Source organism: Mastomys coucha, unplaced genomic scaffold (assembly GCF_008632895.1).
Source record: "Mastomys coucha isolate ucsf_1 unplaced genomic scaffold, UCSF_Mcou_1 pScaffold21, whole genome shotgun sequence".
Taxonomy (NCBI): Eukaryota; Metazoa; Chordata; class Mammalia; order Rodentia; family Muridae; genus Mastomys; species Mastomys coucha.
In genome coordinates, this window is record NW_022196904.1 from 72,586,960 (window position 1) to 72,606,820 (window position 19,861).

General features: G+C 40.4%; 1 protein-coding gene across 1 annotated transcript in view; it reads left to right on the plus strand.

The window, feature by feature from the left end:
• Window positions 1-19,861, plus strand: part of Adamtsl3 (ADAMTS like 3) — a 294,408-nt gene that overhangs the window by 232,173 nt on the left and 42,374 nt on the right. Inside the window, exons 18-20 of the mRNA XM_031384883.1 lie at window positions 2,235-2,427; window positions 2,530-2,709; window positions 12,373-12,526. Of these exons, the coding sequence (XP_031240743.1) occupies window positions 2,235-2,427; window positions 2,530-2,709; window positions 12,373-12,526 (527 nt within the window). The remainder of the gene's footprint in view (window positions 1-2,234; window positions 2,428-2,529; window positions 2,710-12,372; window positions 12,527-19,861) is intronic.

The following is a 19,861-nucleotide window of genomic DNA, read 5'->3' on the forward strand; positions in this document are numbered from 1 at the left end:
AAATTATCACAGCTAATGAACCAAATTCTTACCCTCACCTAATTTCTGTGCCACCCTCCAAGCAGAACTATTGTTCATTGGAACAGTTGGTGAATGACTTTATGGATAGAGCATCTTAATACATACACCATTTCTTAAATGAATGTAACCTGTTCTCTGTGGGCTGAGAATGAAGACAATCATTCAAATCAAATAGCTTTGACCATAGCAGGAAGTCTGTATCCAAATATTGTGCCTACAATTCATTTCTTGGTGCAGCAGAACTATCAACTCTTAGCTTAGCTATGATAGAGGTAAAATCTTTGGTGATGTGCGGGTCTTTGAAGTACAGCCTTATGAAAATGAAATCCAATGTCTAAAAATTATTCTTATTTTGGGCTTGTACCACAGTAAGAGCCAAGATTTTAAACTCTACTAAATACAAAACAAACAAAAAAAAGACTTTATCTATTTATGTTAATTTAAGAAAATACTAGTAGTGATGAATTATTTTGAAATTTATAGTTAATATGTTTGGAGTTATTTAAAATTTATATTGAGAAAAGTGTCTTTTCACTATTGCTGTAGATGAGCCTGTACATAAGACTGTTAAATTGATTATTGTTTTATATCAAACAACTTTTATAATACTTATTTTTATTGTTATAATATTTTATAAATTTTAAAGAATATGACAAAAAATATATTGTGGGTATTGAAGAGGGGTCTCTGGGAGGAGTAGGGGTACAAAAAGGAAACAAGAATGTGATTTAATTCTATTTATTAAAATATGTTTTTAAATGTCAACAAATTCAGATAAATTGAAATCATGTAACTTTTCTCATCATAATATAAGTTAAAAAAGAAAATTAGAAATGAGAAAATTAAAAATTACTTTTAAGTGTTTTTTGAGTAAGCTTGTTCTCCTCTGATAATGAACACCTATATGATGAGTGAATATAATAAACATCAGAAACAAAACAAAATAAAACAGCAATACTGTTACTCAGAGCTTGGTGGTTGTGTGCTGCTCTGACACATGAGAGGTTTTTGGTCCACTACAATTACTCACACATCTACTGTGTGTAATTACTATATGTTCACTTCAGCATTTAATGACCAATGATGATGCTGCATTGAACGGAGAGCAGGCTTGTCCCTCAGTGCTTAAAGCTTTATGATCTTATTTTGTTTTGTGAAATTTATTATTTTTCTTTTTTGCATTGCAAAACACCCTAGAGGAGCATCATTTTACGATATGTTTGGAGCATTTTAAAATTTCTCGCTCTTGACGTATCTCTGTGGTAACTAGTTAAGAATTAATGTTCCCTAAAAATCAAATATCCACAATAATGTCCAACATCTTTCTATTAAGATGAGGCAAAGATTTTTAAAAATGGTATTTTCCAGCACTTCAGGAAATGGGGCGTGTAAGCTTTGGGTGGGGATGCTGCAGGGATGTTCACTGAAGTAACTTGGAAATAGGAATCAAATGCTGCTGCTCTGGTTTTCATTTTTCCAGCTGTTTCCCTAGGAAACTTGATTTTCCTTATTAGAAAGGAATCACATTATATATGTGCTGTAAATCCGACCCTAACGTAAAGGAATTTTCTCAAGGATATTACAAATAATGAATCCAGGTGCCCTGAAGACTTCCTGAAATGCCTTTGTAAGCATTTAAAAAACCTCCTTTGGTGCCTCTGTAAATCATCTTTGCCGTGAGACTCAAAACCAAGTCAAGATTTTAGTTTTGATGGATGGTGTCAGGGCAGGGTGGGGAAAGCAATTTACTCCCTGTCACTCAGGGTCGCACCAAACAAGTGAGGTCTTTAACCACTTCCCTGGCATACCTTCCCTTTAAATGCCATGTTTCTCTGTGTTAGTCACATATATTCATGGAGACACCACAGTTTGGAAGCTAACACAGTAGTAAGGTCGAGAGCAGTGGCTCTTAGCCTTCCCACTGCTGCGATCCTTTAATGAAGTTCCTCGTGGTATGGTGGCAGCCTCCCACCCCCAACCAAAAACTTATTTCGTTGTTGCTTCACAGCTGTAATTTTGGTATTATTATGAATCGTAATGTAAATAGCTGATAGGGGAATCCCTGGGGGGTCGTGACCCACAGGTTGAGAACCACTGGCCGAGAGTCCAGTGAGATGATTGAGATCGTTCGTGTTTGCTGTGTTTTTCCTTGTTGGCAGGTTCACCATTCCTCAGTTGCTTTTGCCTTTTTCTCCACTTGGCTTTTGATACAGATGGCACATGGGCTCTTGGGGAGCCTGTTCAGCTACTTGTGGTGTTGGGATCCAGACACGAGATGTATACTGCCTACATCCTGAGGATTCTCCAGCCCCTCCGGAGGAATGCAGAGAGGAAAAGCCTCACGCCTTACGAGCCTGCAATCAGTTTGATTGCCCTCCCAGCTGGCATATCGAAGAGTGGCAGCAGGTACAGCAGCCTGGCAAACCAGGGCCCATTCTGCCTGTGATGATCGTGGTGGCCCTGCTTTGCATTAACAGAAAGTAAGCCCCCTGCTTCACTGTCTCTTAGTGTTCCAGGACATGTGGTGGGGGAACTCAGAACCGGAGAGTCACCTGTCGACAGCTGCTAACTGACGGCAGCTTTTTGAATTTGTCGGATGAGCTGTGCCAAGGACCCAAGGCATCTTCTCATAAGTCCTGTGCCAGAACAGACTGCCCACCACAGCTGGCTGCTGGAGACTGGTCGAAGGTAAGGGCCATACACAGCATCTCCTGCTCTGCTCCTTCTTTGTTTGAGCTGCTAAATATTTCGTGAAGAGCTCAGACCAGCGCTAGTGAGAAGCTGGCACAAAGCCAAGGCATGGCCATTCAGAAGCTGTTTGTGAACCTGGTAAGTGCATGAGAGGTATTCACTTGCTCTTTCTCAGTCACTTGCCCCCCCCCTCTCTCTGTGTGTGTGTGTGTGTGTGTGTGTGTGTTCATATTTCTTTCACAGTCATATGTATATATATGCAATCTTATGGTAAAAACCTTTAGCTCATACTTAAAATAGTCTTGACCTCAAGAAGTTTCAATTTCTGAATTCTTTTATTATTTCAAAAATTTTCAAAGATTTAAAAGCAATTTAAGTGTATGTGGGGTGTGTGTGTGTGTGTGTGTGTGTGTGTGTGTGTGTGTGTGTGTACATGCACGTGCACAGGTATGTGCGTGCAGGTATGTATGAAGCCAGAGATGTCATATATCCCTGGATTGGAGTTACAGGCATCAGTGAGAATGGAATGTGTGCTCTCAACAAGAGCACTATGCACTCTTAACCACGGAGCAGTATCTCACCCTGCTCCAGACTTCTTGATTCTTTATTACAAAGACTAAGAAACTTGGTTGAGTTTCTCCTTTACATTTTTAATCTTTACCTTTATAATTGGTATTTGGTAGAGCTAAGGAAATACATGGTATCTGTATTCAGATCATTCTATCTGTGTTATTCCTCAGATATATTAGCCTTGATCCACATCTGTTAACTATCTTATACTGTGATAAGTATTAGCTTATAATTGCTCATTTTAAATTGAATAGTTTCATTTACATAGCTATACATGTTTGGTCCCTCAAACAACAGACATTTACTGAATGCTGTTGTACTGATCACTCAAAGCACCAAGAATGAGAAACAAGCAAGAACACAGTCTTAAGTGAACTCACTCTAAGAAGGCACATAGATGAAATACTGCTCATAGTCATGTAGGGGGCCCAATGTAGTTATCATATGTATATAACTATGGTAATGGAGAAACCTTTCTTCCTACTTCAGTCCTAGGAAAGTATGTAGGTGTGGCTTTAATATTTAATGTGAGGAAATGAGGACAACTCTGTGGAAATGAGACCAAAGGGTATTGTAGATAGTGTGTGACACTTTCAAGATCACGAGTCTCATGGAGCTTGAGAACTGAATGCATTAAAGAAGTGATGGGAAGTGAGATGGAAAGTCAAGGCTGTGATCAACAGGAAAGGATTTAGATTCTTCATATGTATCCCAGTGGTCCTCAAAAGTTTGGCAGAAGTATTTGAATATTCAGAAGCTAAAATATAATGTGGCAACTTGGATCATGTGTTAGAGCAAGAAGACATGGGAGATAGAGAAGCTATAGAAGCTAGAGATTGTATCTGGACAACTAGGAAATAGTGAAGCTGTTAGCATAGAGAAGAGTAGCCAGTGGCTTTCTTGTTAATAAGGAATGATTCGCTTCTGTGTGAATAGATAATTCTGTGTACAGTTTGACTACACTTAAAGCTAGTATAACTGGAAATGCCTATGGAAACGCCACAGTAATGTCAAGTAAAATATGAAGTGACAGTTTTAGACTGGGAGAAGTTAATGAGAGGATTTGGGTGTGCACGTGGTTAAAATACATTGAATGAAATTCTCAACAAATTAATGAAAGATTTTAAGTACAGTTTTGAAAGAGTCTTGGGAAACATGATTGACACATTTGATCATTAACTTGACAGTGAATGAGCAAAAAGGAGAGAAGTTCTATATTTCTGTCCTAGGGGAGCTAATGGATGGTGTGACACTGATCTTGAAGTTAGCTAGAGAAAGAAAAGACTCAGAAGGTGATATAAAAGTGAGAGAAAATAGACTTCATTTTGAAACACAAACAGCTTAAGGGTCCTTAAAGGTCTTGAAAATAATTGCAACCTAGGAGGGATTTGTGCCAAAGTTGTGAATGTAGGAATCATCAACCTATAAGTGGTAGTTTCAGCCATAGATGATGGGTCCCAAGGTGTCTAAATGTATATTTTCAACAGTTCCTTTAAAGTAATTAATAGGCTTCTAAAGAATAAAGTTTATGGTAGCAGCACTGATCTTTAATATCCTCTAATCCCTCATTAAAAAAAAAAGAACATGAAATAAAAATAAAACAATTAGAATTACAAAAGGAAGAGAACAGAGGTGATTTGCACATAAGCCACATAAGGGGCAAAGGCCAAACCAAACTAAATAGCAGACACTACAAATCCAGCCACCAGGTAGTGACAGGGAAGAGATGTAGGACCAAGAGCCACTGAGCATGGAAACTAACAACATGTACCCAGCCAAAGAAATGATCCTACTCTAATTATAACCATGAGTAGAGTGAGTGGAGGAGGCCAATGAACCCAACAGAAGTGTGTGAATGAAGAATGACCACACGGACCTTCAGATAATGTACTAGAAACACACGTCTGGAAGGAGGATGATGGGATTAAGGAAAAGTGAATGTTCATTTCCTTGGGAACATCTAGAGAAAAGAACCTCAAAACTGTGGCTAAATTATGGACTACATTTTAACACCAGAGGCCAGAAGGAGTCCTCACCATGAAGATAATAAACATTCTGAAATACTCTACTGCCTTATACTCTAAAAGCACAGAGGGCTAACTATTGATGTATATGGGAGCATCAGCAAACCAAGGCTGCAAGGACCACTAAAAGGCAATAGGATTAGCACACCAGCATAATAAAATTTTTGTCCTTGAATCATATGAAAATATAACTTAATGATACAAAAGGAGATGAAAGAAACTAAGAAAACTACCAAAATAAATTAAAATATAAAATCTAATGAGGGAGATAAATAGAAATAAAGTAGTGTAAAAATATAGCAAATAGGCTTCAAGAAAGAATTAGAAAACTAAGGGTGAGTTTCTTTCAACATTTATACTTAACTAGAAGGAACTTAGGTATGACTAGACATAGATAATATAATTAACAATATGTGCAAAGAATCAAGCAGAAATAAAAATGATAAATATGAAAAGTAAATGAAAATAATCTAATGACTATAAGTCACCACCTAAGAAAAGTCACCTAATGATAGGATAGAGCAGAATAAAAGGCTTAAATTGCCAAATTGAAGAAATACTCCCTACCTGGATAACCTAGGTATAATGACAAAATCTGGAAATAATCATTATTAAGACAGATCTTACTAAAATAACTCCACTTTAAAAATAAAAAATGATATGTGGTTCTTTGCACCTGGACAAGAGGATCAAGTTGCTTATTAGAGAAAGAAGACTGTACTAGCATCAGATATCTCAGCAATACTACTCTGTACTGGAAAACAAAAGAGTAGCATAATTAAGATTAATGTGTGTGAACAATTTTATACCCTGCTCAACTGAACTTCAAGTTGAAAGACCTTAGACAAACATTTGCAGAAATGCAGGAATTTAGGGCATGTTATTACTAAAAGGTCTTCCTGGGGAATCTGCCAAACATCTTCAGTGAAATCATCGATGTTTCATTACAAAGTTGAGGCCTTATCTGTGATAATTAAGGGCCCAAAATATGTCACCTCTCCTACAGTTCTGAACATTCTGTAAGTCTTCTATCCAATAAAGGGAATTACGAATGATCCTGCCATACAAAAGTGGGTTGGGAGGAACATCAAACATACCCCATCATTAGAGATGTCTCATGAAAAAAAGTTTGATAGTTGTTTTATTACCATGTTATGTGAACAAAATTGGTTCAATGGTAATTAAGAAAAAGTTGATGTTTACATTTATTATATGGAAGTTTTAGGTGCATATTTTCTTTAAGCATGACAGTAATGGCATTTTTAAAAAATCACTCCTCTTTGAAATACAAAATCAACAAGCCAGAAGGAGAATAAGATAGAAACTCTGTCGTCGATGAACAGTGAAATGGCTGCAATTCCAAACTATAAGTTTAGAAAACACACCTGCCAGACACCATAAAAATATGGGTCAAAGTGAGAAGGAAAGTTAAGTGATGACAAATATTTCCTTGGGTACCAAGAGGGATAAGATTTCCACAGGACTAAGTGTGGTCAATCTTGAAGTACTGTTCAGAGTTCTTTAATTACAGAGATAGTGGATTAAGGACCATGTGTTAACCATGGGAGTTGGGATTGTCTCTGAAGAACTGTGGAGAAGAAAGAACTGGAGGAGAGACCACATTTATATACTTCCTTGTGGAGGAAGGATGCCAAAGATGAGATGGTGTGAAGGGAGAAATGGAGGCACCAATAGTTGAATTATTACAGCATTATGTAATTTAAAACCTCCTTTCCTAGTCCCAGCAATCAATCAAATGCTGTCAACCTAAACGGAGTAGTGAGTAAAGGAAATAAATGATTTGATGATAGGGTCTTGATGACAAGCCATGGAGAGTGTATTAGCTCATCCTCTACATTTGTTCTGTCCATCTGCAGATGGATGCTTTCAAAGCAGTGGCATGAGTGTGTGCATTAATACAACCATGAAGATTGGAAGTAGGAAGATTCAAGGTGCAGGGAACCATCCCAAGCAGAGTCACACAAGCCACTGGATAAGGTATTCCCCAGAGAGAAGGACAAGCAGGTTCTGTATTACCAAAGACATCACCATCTTTAGATCCAGGGGAAAATGGCTTAAAAGTGAGGTCTGGAACTTTATGGTGATTAGAAGAGAATAGAACGAGATGGAAAGATGACAGAAACAGACAAGGAGGAGCCAAGAACAAAAATAAAACCTATTTTGAAAATGCTTGTTAACTTATTTTTTTTACTTAAAGTATTTTATACAGTGCATTGATTGTATTATTTCCTGCTCCTTCCCTTCCCAGATCCTACCTTCTCCCTAACTTCATGTTCTCTCTCTCTCTCTCTCTCTCTCTCTCTCTCTCTCTCTCTCTCTCTCTCTCTCTCCCTCTCCCTCTCTCTCTCCTCCAAAACAAAAACAAAAATCAAAACGACAACAACAACAACAACACAAAATAAAAAGTTCACAAAATCCATGGAGTTTGTTTTGTATATGCTATCAGAGATCATACATCACCACATAAAAACTCCAGTGCCAAAGGGATCTCAAAGACCCCTCCCCAAGCATCACTGGCTATTGCCAAGGCTATTGGTTACCCTCCATAACCTCATGATAATCCTACTGCTAAAGATAAACTTAGTTATGTCATTGAACATGGATAAATTGAGCTGGTACCCAGCTAGAAGCTTCACCCTGACTGGCTAGCATTTATGATGCTGGAAGGTACTTTGTATGCTACTAAAGAAGAACAGTGATTGATATCATCCAGCTACAAGCCCTGTGACTTACACCAGAGACCTGCCGGCAAGGCATAGTGGTACAAATAGTCGGACAAACCTTGTGAGAATAACCAAACACTTTTTGTTTAGGTTTAAGGCCCAGTCCATGAGATGGAGCTAATGCTTGTTACTACTAAAGTGGCTAAGAAACAGAATAAATAGGCATGGGCCTTAGTGAAAAACCTACTACTGTTATTCTGCTAAAGAAACATAAAATGACATATTGTTATATTCACAGATCAGTGCCTCCCTCAACTCTTATTAGGGATGCTTCTTCTGACAGTAGATGGGAACTAATATAGAGACTCACAGTGTGCACAGAGACACTTTGGAGTAATCGGCCATAAATTATGTGTGTGTGTGTGTGTGTGTGTGTGTGTACATGTGTGCATATGTGTATGTGTAATGATAATTATACATAATAAAAACTGTACAACATGTAGGAAAATAACACAAGCAAAGATTGCTTCACAAGCAATAACAACAAAATAAGAAGTTGTGATCAGAGAGATAGTACATGTGCTAGAATAGATGTGGTGAAATGATTGAAAAAGTAACCACCAAGCTCCATGGACACTGTTTCTAAAAGCACTGATGGCTGTGGGGGCATGCAAGCACACTGCCTCTCTGGCATTTGTTAAAGGAACTTTCAATATTGAGAATAAATAGGAACCCCTGGCCTCCTTTCATAAAAGTTCATGAGCAAATCATGGATTATTATTATATGCTAAGAAAATACAACCTGGAAGACAGCCTACCTGGGTGTTATCATAACTAAAGAGCCCAAAGGTCTAAGAGCAGAAGAGGGAAGCAGAACAAGGAGAGCCCCTTGTTTTCCATGAATATTTAATGCAAGGAGAAAAGGGAGCAGGATCTGAGGGATGGAAAGCCTGTCAGAGTAGACATTCCATTATGGCTGCTCTTCATGTGCACAGGCAACAAGAGTCGGTCAGAGAACTGTCTGATGTGCCTTCTTGATGAACCCAGAGGACCAAAATGTTGTAAGGTTGACTCAAATCACAGACCCTAGGAATTCAGTCACCTTGTGTTGTCTCATTTTAAGGAAATAAGTGTTGAAACATTTAAGTATAAAATTAAAACTAAGAAAGCAGCAATTGACAGAGCGAAGCAGAATGTAAATACCAGAAGTCCTGATACCGCCTGCTTGACAAAATGGACAAACTGGGAATTTGGGAGGAAGTGGTGTTGTAATCAAAGTAGGCTTACTTTCTTGCCTTGCTTAGCAGAAGGCCCTAGTTATTTCAAGTTAAAAAAAAATGCCATTAGAATAGCTATCCAGGCTTCATGTTTCTTTAATCTTCTATAGTAACTTCAGAGTATTCCTTTTGAAATTAGTTATGGTTTTAAAAAATACCAAACCTTCAACAGCTTCTTTTTTCAGTTTTCCCCTAATGCACTTAATAAAGCTGCATGAATGCCTTAGATTAAAATGGCATGTACCTGAGGTGATCACTGAATATCAACGTTATTTTGTGAATAGAAGTTTGGGTCATTCTTGAATGGAATCTTTCTGTATTGGTCAGCTTTGCGTTAACATAGCAATATAGCAATTAACTTGTGAAAAGATTTATGGAGCTCAGATTTTAGGAAACTTAAGGCACTGGGGCTGGCTTCATTAACCTCTGGAGAGTGTGGTGGACAGACTTGGTAAGAGCTGGAGCTGGAGGCATAGAGAAGAGGGATCTGTGCATCTCTTTTAAGGGTGTACTCCCAGGGACCTAAGGATTCCTTCAGCTCCCACCCCTCTAAGGTACAGCTCTTCCCATTAGCACCAAGTCTGTACATATGGATCTTAGAAGACTTTCAAATTATATCCAACAATACATTTTCCCCCATTTTATTTTGCTCACCAACATAGAAAATCTGCAGTGTGTGTTGGGTTAGGGGAGGATTGTTTAAGGCAGGGTAAACCTGTCTATCTCCTCAAATGTATATCATTTCTTTCAGGCAAAACCAAAAAAAAAAAACCCTCCTTCTAATTTTATCAAATGTACAGTCCATGATTGCTATGTGTAGTCATCCTATGGGATGATAGCACGCTAGAACTTCTTGTCCCTGCCCTGACTCCCCACGCTACAGAATTCATATATTGGCATTTGTAATTCTGTGCTACAACAGAATTCATTTTGTGTTCATTTTGCCTAACATAATGACCTCCAGTTTCCATCCATGTTGTCACAGATGACAGGGTTCTGTTCCTGTGTCAGAATATGTATTCCATGATATAAATGCGCCATAGTCTCTTTATCCATTTATTGCTGATGCTCTTCATCTTTCAGCTTCTGTGAACTGCACACACGTGGGAAGGCAGATTCCTTTTCAACATACTGATTTCATTTCCTCTGGATAAATATCCACTGGTGGGATTGCCCGGACATGTGCTAGTTCTATTTTAATTTTTTGGAGAAAATTCCATACTGTTTCCCGTAATGGGTACGTTAATTTACATACCTGTGGACCAATGGAATGGCAGAGTCCCTTTTCTCCACACCCTCACCAGCACTTGTTACATTTTGCCTTTTTGATGAAAGTTTGTCCTACAGGAGTAAGGTAATATCTCATTGTGGTATAGTGAAAATCATTCACATGCCCCTTGGTCATTTGAATGTCTTCTCTTTAAAAAGTGTCTATTTAGGTGAATTTCCCTTTTATTAATGGTACTACTTGGAATTTGCTTACTGAGATTTATGAATCACACATATGTTCTGAGTGACACCCTCTTCTCAAAGACATAGGATGTAAACTTTTTCTCTCCTTTTGTGGGTCATCTTTGGTTCTGAAAACCATTTCCTTTTCTTTGTGGTGCAGTATCTTCTTAGCTTGATGATGTTCCATTCGACTATAATGCTGCTTCCTATACCCTTAGGTGCACATCCAAAAGTTCTTGTCTACTCCGATGCACAGACATGTGTGTTCTCTCTGTCCTCTCTGTTTGCTTTCAGGTCTTAGGTTTTTCTCTTTCCTCTGTTTTGAGTTGGATATCTTTGGAGCTGGTGAGAAGTCGGGATCTACTGTGCATTCCTCTGTATGCAGATGGCCTGTTCCCTGGCAGCACTTTCTGAAAAAACCATTGTTTTTCTAGTGCATGTTCTCAGCACCTTTACTGAAAATCAGTTGGTTGCAGATACATGGACTTAGTTCTATTCTGCACCCTTACTTTAAGATGTTTATTTTTATATTAATTTTGTCCTGCTTTGACTAACAGAGCTTTGTGGTTTATAGTGAAGCTGGGCTGGGTACTACAGGGCCTCTTCCCTTCCATTTTCTCAAGATTGATTTGACTATTATCATATTTATTTATTTATTTACTTATTTATTACAAACTTTAGGATTTTTCACAGTCCTGTGAAGACATTTTGAAAGTGGTGGCATTAGGTTAGCATTCTAAAGGAGAGGCTTCAGGTATGCTGATATCTTGGGGTGATGTACATATTCTACAAGTTTCATTCTTCTGATCTGTGATCATGGGTTCTCTTTCTGGTTTTTGTGTATCTATCTCAATGATTTCCATCAATGTTTTATAATTTTCATCATACCAATCTTTTACTTCTTGGTTAAATGTATTGTTAACTACTTAATTTTTATAGCCACTATGAACAGAACTGCAGTGATATTGATTTTACATATCCATTTTTCACTCTCCATTTATTCTTGTTTTACCTTATCATACAGTGAAAAGTGTATTAGAGGGCTGAGGAGGGCTCAGGAGATAAAGGATCTGCCATGCAAACATAAAGACCTAGATCAGATCTCCAGAACCTACAAAAGAGCCAGATGTGATGGTGTACATTTGTAACCCAAGCATGGAGGAGGCAGAGAGAGGCAACTGTATCTCCAGGGCTTGCAGCCAAACTGCCTAGCCAGTTGGTGAATTCTGGGCTCAGTGAGAAACAGTGTTTCAAAAAATAAGATGGGGAGTGGCAGTGAAACACACTTGACCTCCAAACTCCACAAGCATGTGCATACCCACTTGCATGCTCACACACATTCATGCCTGTACACCACACACACACACACACACACACACACACACACACACACCACACAAAAATAAAGTAAGCATCACTTATCACATCAGAAGTGAGATCATAAATTCTACAATATATTACTGTCAGTTACTTGCTAATCTCAGAAAGGACTGAAAAAAGAAAGAAAATAAAGAAAGGGAAGGCAGAGAAATTGAGATGAGAAGCTGTATAGTGAAAATTGTCCTTGGGAACTGTGCTGCCCCCTGCAGGCTGGCCTGTGCTGCCCCCTGCAGGCTGGCCTGTGCATGTTCTAACTAGCTACTCTAATTGCAGTGCTCTGTCACCTGCGGGGTTGGATTCCAGAGAAGAAAGCAGGTATGTCAAAAACTGACTGCCAAAGGCCGAAGAGTCCCCCTAGCTGAGATGCTGTGCAGGGACCTGCCGGGGCTTCCCCTCGTGAGACCGTGCCAGATGCCCGTGTGCAGCAGTAAGTATGCCACGTCATCCATGCTTCAGTTTCTTCTCTTCCGTTTTCATCCTCAGCCTATCTCAACTCCGTGGGTAAAGCAGTGCAAGCAAAATTCCAACTTGCTTTCAGTGGTAAAAGGTAAAACAGGGAAGAGCTAGTTTTAAGGACAGTCCATTTTAAGGAATGTCTGCTCATGAGTGTGCCTTGTAGGGATTAAGCTGAATTGCTTCTTGGCTTTCTTTGCCAGGAATGTATCTGTATTCACAATATTAAGAGTAGAAGAGCTGAGTATTAGATAAAAGGTATTTTTTTTTCCTGTATAATTCAGATCAGTTAGCATAAAACATGCTTTTACTAAATGGCAGTTTGGGCATATTCCCAATTAACTATAAATCCTAAGCTTGCTATGACATCAATAGCATATTTTCATTCTACTCAAAGCTAATCTGCATGAAGCATATCAATGTATGTGAGAGGATGCATGTCTATGCCTTCGAATGTATGTGTCGTGTAGGAGAGACAACCACTGAAATTAGGACTGTCACAGCAGCAGCTGCAAACAGGTAGCAGAAAGGTGACACAGTAAGAAGGGAGTGAGGACCTGGAGGTGACAGCTTCTGGGGCCCATTCCTGCTTTTTGCTTTATTGTCTTCATTCCCCTATAAAATAGCATACATTGTATCAGGTAGCCCCTCTGAGCTTGCCTGTAGTGATTTAAAAAAATGAACTATTGTTATTTTGCTGTTGCGTGTGTGTGTGTGTGTGTGTGTGTGTGTGTGTGTGTGTGTGTGTGTGTCCTTAACTTATTGACATCTTTCCTGGAGAAATGCACAAAACAAAGCAACCCAAGCATTAAGTTCAATTGAAAAGTAATGAGACTTGTTGACAACCTTGCACAGGAAGCACCTTTCATTATCATCTCATTTAGTCACCCTGGCAGCACTGAGAGTCAGACATTACCGTCATTTAAAGACAAGGCGTGCAAGACTGAAGCAGGACCTGAGTTTCACCCTAGACTCCCTGACTGCCAATTGGACCCTTGGGCTTGTTTGACCACAAGTCTGTCTGGCTCTTGAGCCCACGCTTCAGCCGCTGCCCTCTGCTCATTCATGGACACTAACTTTCTTTTTCTGGGAATAGTTTGAGAACATATTTTCAGGATCTTGTCATTCTAAAACCCCGAGATTCCAAGCTCTAAAGCCTCTTGGAAATCAGGAATGTCTGCAGCAAATGGCACGGCGTGGTGTTTGTTTTCAGCTCTTACCTACCTGATTTTATTCTGGGCGATTAGGCTGTAAAGTGCCTTAGAAGAAAGGGAAATTAATGTCAGAGCCAGCAGGCTCCTTAAAAAATAGACAGAATACCATGTGGAGGATACATCGTGGTCACTAGGACACCAATAGACAGGATTGGATTATAAATCATTATGGCATTTAGGGGAGAGAAGAATTTCACAAGCATTCGGGGGCGGGGCAGGGAACAAAACGAGAAAAATAAATCAACATTCTTTACCCGACTATAGTCCATAGCCTGTTGACCATGTAGGCCATAGAAGCAACAGGAGACAGGATGCTCCTAACAAGAGCCAGCCACCCTGAGCTGACCAATAGTTCTGCCACTCTCTGGTCTCTGTCCATCACCTCTGATAAATGGCCCTTGCTTGGCCATGATATGATCAGCTCTCTCTAAACATTTATAGATCATTCTTTCTCTCCAACACTCCATCTTAGGGCCAGGTGATGAGCAGGGTACTTCCCAACCTCCTGTCTTCACTGCTTCCGTATTCTCCCCTCCTGTGTATGCCATCTTAACCTTTCTCCTTAGACATTATAAGGCTCAATGGGCAAGTCTTCAAGATACTTTCTACTTTGCTGGAGGACACACCACCAGGTCATATCTTCCTTACCAACATTTGCAAATACACGGGGCAATCAGGTTCCTTATTGATGACCTTGCTGACACTTAATAGCCACACTTCCCAACCTCAATAATTCTTCTGTGCCATCACCATGGTGGGGTGACACTCAAGCTTCCTGTTCTTGTGCCTTATTTGGTTAATGCCTCACTGTGACCTCCAGAACTTCCATAGCTTCCTATTATTTCCCAAACTTCTGCTCTTGAGCTAGAAAACACTCTACTTAGCTGACTTTTCTGGTGATCCACTTAATCAACCCTGTTGCCAAATGGCTTCTCTTGTCCATAGACCTCAATTATGGAGAGGCTAAGCAGATACAAGACTTTTCTTTCTTTCTTTCTTTCTTTCTTTCTTTCTTTCTTTCTTTCTTTCTTTCTTTCTTTCTTTCTTTCTTTTTTCTTGTTTGTTTGGTTTGAGGAGGAATCAGGAATCAGGAATTAGGGTAAGAGTTCCTGGTTATCTTTAACCTTAGAAAATTACTTTCAAGTGATTTTCTGGTCTGCTTTTTGTTCTCTGGCTTGAATTACTGGGATTTGTAAGAATAAATAATGTGACCCTGCCAGTGAGACAGGAATGTTTATACTATCTAAAATAAGCTGGACAATAATGTGGGACACCCATACTTACTAAGAAGTCACTAAAAAGTTCCAGAGCAGCTGTTTACCCATGACCATGCAGCCATTTTGTTGTGAGTAATCTCGTCTTTTATCCACTGGTAACAGTAAGGTTGTGTTGGCACTGTATCCTTTTGACTTTCCTCTCTCCTGTCACCTCAAACCTGCCCTGATCCTTCCTCAAACCAAAATATATGGTCTTGCTTTCACTTAGCCTCTCCATAATTGAAGTCTGTGGACAAGGGAAGCCAAGCCCAGCTGCGCATGACTCCTCATAAGACATCATTTTAGAATAGACACCATGTTTAGGATCTGAACAGTGTCCTGGGTTTAGATAAAATGAGTGTTCTTGAAGATGCTTTTTTTGCTCTTCATTTTGATCATTTAGGGGTTTAGTAGAGTTAGAGGCAGGTAGGAAGGATGTCCTGTGCTCCACCTAAAGCCCAGTAGCATCCCATATAGTCCAAGCTGCACTGAGCTGCTTACCTGTCAGCATTCCATGCCAGGTCCCAGCTTGGGCTTAGTTCTTTAAAAGCTCAAATTCTTCATTCTGTTGTGTCTATCAATTGGCATTCTTTTCAGTTTAGGACAACACAAACCCTTCACTAGTATTTTTGAGTTTGTAGTTTGTGCCTAGCCCTGTTTGTAACCTTGTTATAGACAGTCATTCATGATTTTCAGGACAATCTTGTGAGGCAGGTACAACCATTATTTCCTTATGAAAGAGTAAAATCAGATAGCTTGTCAGAGTCACATGGTGAGACACAAGGAGACCTGGGCTCTGAACTCAAGTGAGTGACTCAGGACATAAACACAACCAAGGAGCTAGCTAAGGATGCAAAAGAGAAAGTAATAAGCTTATCACTAGGGGGGTCATTGGTGGCCTTTTCCTGAGAGCCTTGGTGTGGTGATAGGAGCAGAAGCCAGGCTGAAACTGATTGAAAAGTAAAACAGAAGCTAGTAAGTAGGAGCTGTTCTTCCAAGCTGATCTGGGCCATACCATAGTTATGGAGTCTCAGGGGCATCTTAGCACATTTAGCAAGTCCTACTCAAAGCACCTTCATAGCCTCTGATCAGTAACCATCAACCAGCCTGGTGAGAGTCCAGAAACCAACTCCTCACATTCTTGACATAACTTCAAATGAGCTTGTCTTACTGGATCTTATGTCAAGCGGAAGAAGAGGGACCCAATACCAACCAAATAGTCAAATGGAGAGCCAGAGTCTAAGAGGGTTCCAGCAGGACAATTGGAAGGCTTTAAGGGCTGGGTCATGGCCAAGCCCATCAGATGCTGGTGGAACCAAGTGTAAATTACAGCTAAGATGGCATCTTAGCTGCTTCCAGGTCTTAGAGTCATGGAAGGCATACAACCAACAAAGAGACAAGACAGGTGTATGATGTACTGGGAATATGCTGTAAATATTATCCTGCTCCTGCAGTTGGCCTTTATGTCAGACTCAAAGACCCAGAAGGAAGACATGTAGAAGAAAGGCTCTCGCTTTTTAGAAACGCCACAGATATACCCCTCATGCCCTGCAGTGATGGAAGAGGTATCATGATGCACCATCATCACACAGCCCAGAAGCCCCTCCAAAAAGATGTCTGTGTCTGACCTCTCTATAGAGTGGTCTCATCAGGCTTTTCCAGTGTTACAGTGTTGGAATAGTTCCATATGTGAAAAAGACAGAAAGCCCAAATCAAATCAATCTTTTTCCTCCAAGATCTGGTCCAATGACACCATACTCTAGGGACTTCTCCGAAGGGACTCAGGAGAACCAAAGGGGAAACTGGCTATGGAGTTTCCAAATATGGAACCTGACAGCTTTGCAAGTTTCATGAGTGTCTGCCTCCAGGATAATCTTGCTCTACTCCCTGGCCCTCTGCTACCTAAACTGATATGTGTACCCACAGTGTGAGCAACTGCCAAGGCAGGGCTGGAAAGGGGAAAAGTGGGACCAGGCTTGCCTTCTATAAATGGTCACACAACCAGAAGAACATGTAGATTTCATGCTTCATTGGTCATGTGTCAGGTGCTCTAACCAAAGCTGAGCCCTGCCTACCATATGCAGGGTTCAAGGCCTGCCTTAGGAATCAGTTGCTATCAACTCTAAGTTTGCATAGGGGACATCTTGAAGGCCATTGGTAAACCCATGTCCATGTTGGGTCATTGAGTCCCAGGAGGGGCTAGGTAGGCCTCACATCATCTCTGTATTGTTCCCAACCTGATGCATTCAGACAGATGATTTTCTGTGAGTGGTTCTGTCACCATACTAGTCAATATTCACTCTTTATGGAGAGGTCTCTACTGTCCTGTAAGAAATTTTCTCTGCACATTGGATCATTACATGGATCCTAGTGTTGGAACTTGGTATTGTCCTAGAAGACTGAGTTTTAAAGCTATCCATTGGTCATGTTTCTGAGAAACCTTATTACACACAAGTGTGACTTAAATAAAGTACGGTGGTAAATAATGCTAAGACTAGATAGAAGTGCTTCCTCCACCATCTTAGGAAAGGACATGAATGTGTCAGTGACTGGAGCAGAATGCTCACAGACAGTAAGATACTCTTTTTTTATCCCATTGCTGCATTACTAGTTGTAGCTCATCAACTGCCACTGAATAGAAGAAACTGGGTGAAGAGTGCCCTTTTCTACCATGTTGGTTAATTCTGTGGTACTCCAGGGTGGATGCCCTCAAGCTAGTTGAGCTTTTCAGTGAGCTGAAGAGATTTCTAAAACCCTGATGCTTTAAGTGCACCCCATAAATTAGAATGCCTGGGAGTATCAACAAGAGCATTGTGGTGAGTAAATAGCCAGTATCTGTTTATTGATTGGTCCCCTGCTGTGCTCATTAAGTCCTTTAATCCATCACTGCCTGTAGTGATGAGGGACTATGAATTCATCAAGGAATTTTCAGTACTTTGGTTTATTTGTTTGCTTGCTTGCTGGCTTTTGCTTTCCATCATGTTAAGGGGCAGTAAGTTCAAAACCTTATGCTGTCAATCAAAAACAAGTAAGCAAAAACCTATATTCTTTGGCTGTGGCCAGGGTGACACTGAATCATCCCTGTGGAGAAGCAGGTAAGCATGGTACATGACATTATACAGAGATGAGCTGAGAGTTCTTGAACAAAACCAAAGGCCATCTTGAGTTCAGTAGGCCCAACATCTTAACTGGCTCTGAGTGGACCTTTTATGTCAGTTCACTATGCTTGCTCCTCACCAGGAAGCTTCTTTACCACAAAAATACTATTTCCAAACCCCAATGGCCACCCACAGGACTCTAGAAGTTATTCTTATGGACCAACATCCCCATAAGCACCTTAAGTTAGTTCCAAGGGCCTGAGAAGGCCATTTTCTTATATCTCAACATGTTTTTTTTCTCTGACAATGACTCTTCCAGGGCTGGTAATAGAGTAAGATCTTTAAGTAAATTAATATCTTCTGAATCTAGCAATGCCTCATCTCCACCACTTGCCAGTGCCTACTAGCCCTCAATCCCACACCCTATGATCTGCCCAGGGACCAGCACATATTATCAAAGAGTAATCTGACTTCCTCTCACATCACCCCAAAGTAGACGAGCTTCCCTATAGTAAAACAAGTGTGAAAGCTGTTACCTTAGGGGACAGATTGGGCTTGCATTCCCTTTGGTCTCAACCCATTAACTAGAGTCAATGTCCAAGAGCAAATGAAGCTCAGTTACAACTCTGATTTCCTCTTAGTCTGTTCTGTGGCTTCTGGGCTTCCTTTGCCATCTGGCTGGTGGTGAAGGCATCAAGTATGAGAGCCCATGTGTGCCTGCTACTGCAAGGTACATGTGATCTAAGTAAATGGACTTAACTCTCACACTCTTCTGATGAGAGTCCTAACATCATTTTCATTTTGCAGACAAGAGCTGGGATTCAAACTCAGTATCATCTGACTTTAAAATGCCTATTCTATTATACCATTCTGATCTTGAACACACTTCTTTACTTCCTCAGACCCCCACAAATATTTAGATGGCATATTTGGGCTGGATTCTGAGCTTGACCCATTCATCATCCTTTTCAGACCTTTTTAATGTGTTCACTCACCTACTCTCACCTCTTCCCTCAGATTTGGTGTACCTGTGCTCTAAGCCAAATGAACTCATTGAGGGTCCTGACAGGTCATGGACAGGCAACATATTGCAGAAGCTTCCAATTGATGGAGGCTTGTACACAGATGTTAAAGACTAGTCAAGCCATATGCTACTGTGCTGCAGACCAGCCAATCTGGGCCTCCCTCAACCCGTGGGAGAAACAGGGTCCTAGTCAAGTTGACAAGGCGTAGGCGAAGAAATGATGGCAGAGACGACACATGAAGTATAGGATCTGAATGTATTTCTTAGAAATGGCATCAGACTTTCACAGTCATTGTAAAAGAGAAATGATAAATCTGGCAGCTCAATAGTTGAGGTACATCTGAGGCTATCTAAAACATACTGGGTCTAAAGCAGCAGCTATCTCCGCTGAAGTGGTGCTGCATTCCCCGGGCCCAAACGCTCTGGGCCCCGGGGGACTGCGGATTGCATGAGTCTGAGTCCTAGCCCATCTAAGTTCTAGTGCGAGTCCTGCATGCGAGTCCAAGTCCAAGTCCTTCTCCTTGTGCTAGTCCCCCTGCGTAAAGTGAAAAGTAGGCTTAAGTAGCATACAGCAAGCAGGGCAAACTATAAAAGTCACGTAGGCAGGCGAGGGTGACAGCAAGGGGCGCTGGACTGAGGTCACATAGACAAGTGACCGCATATCAAGGTCAGTGGGATTTGGTCCTCAGGTATGAAGAGGAGTGGAGCCCTCCCTGT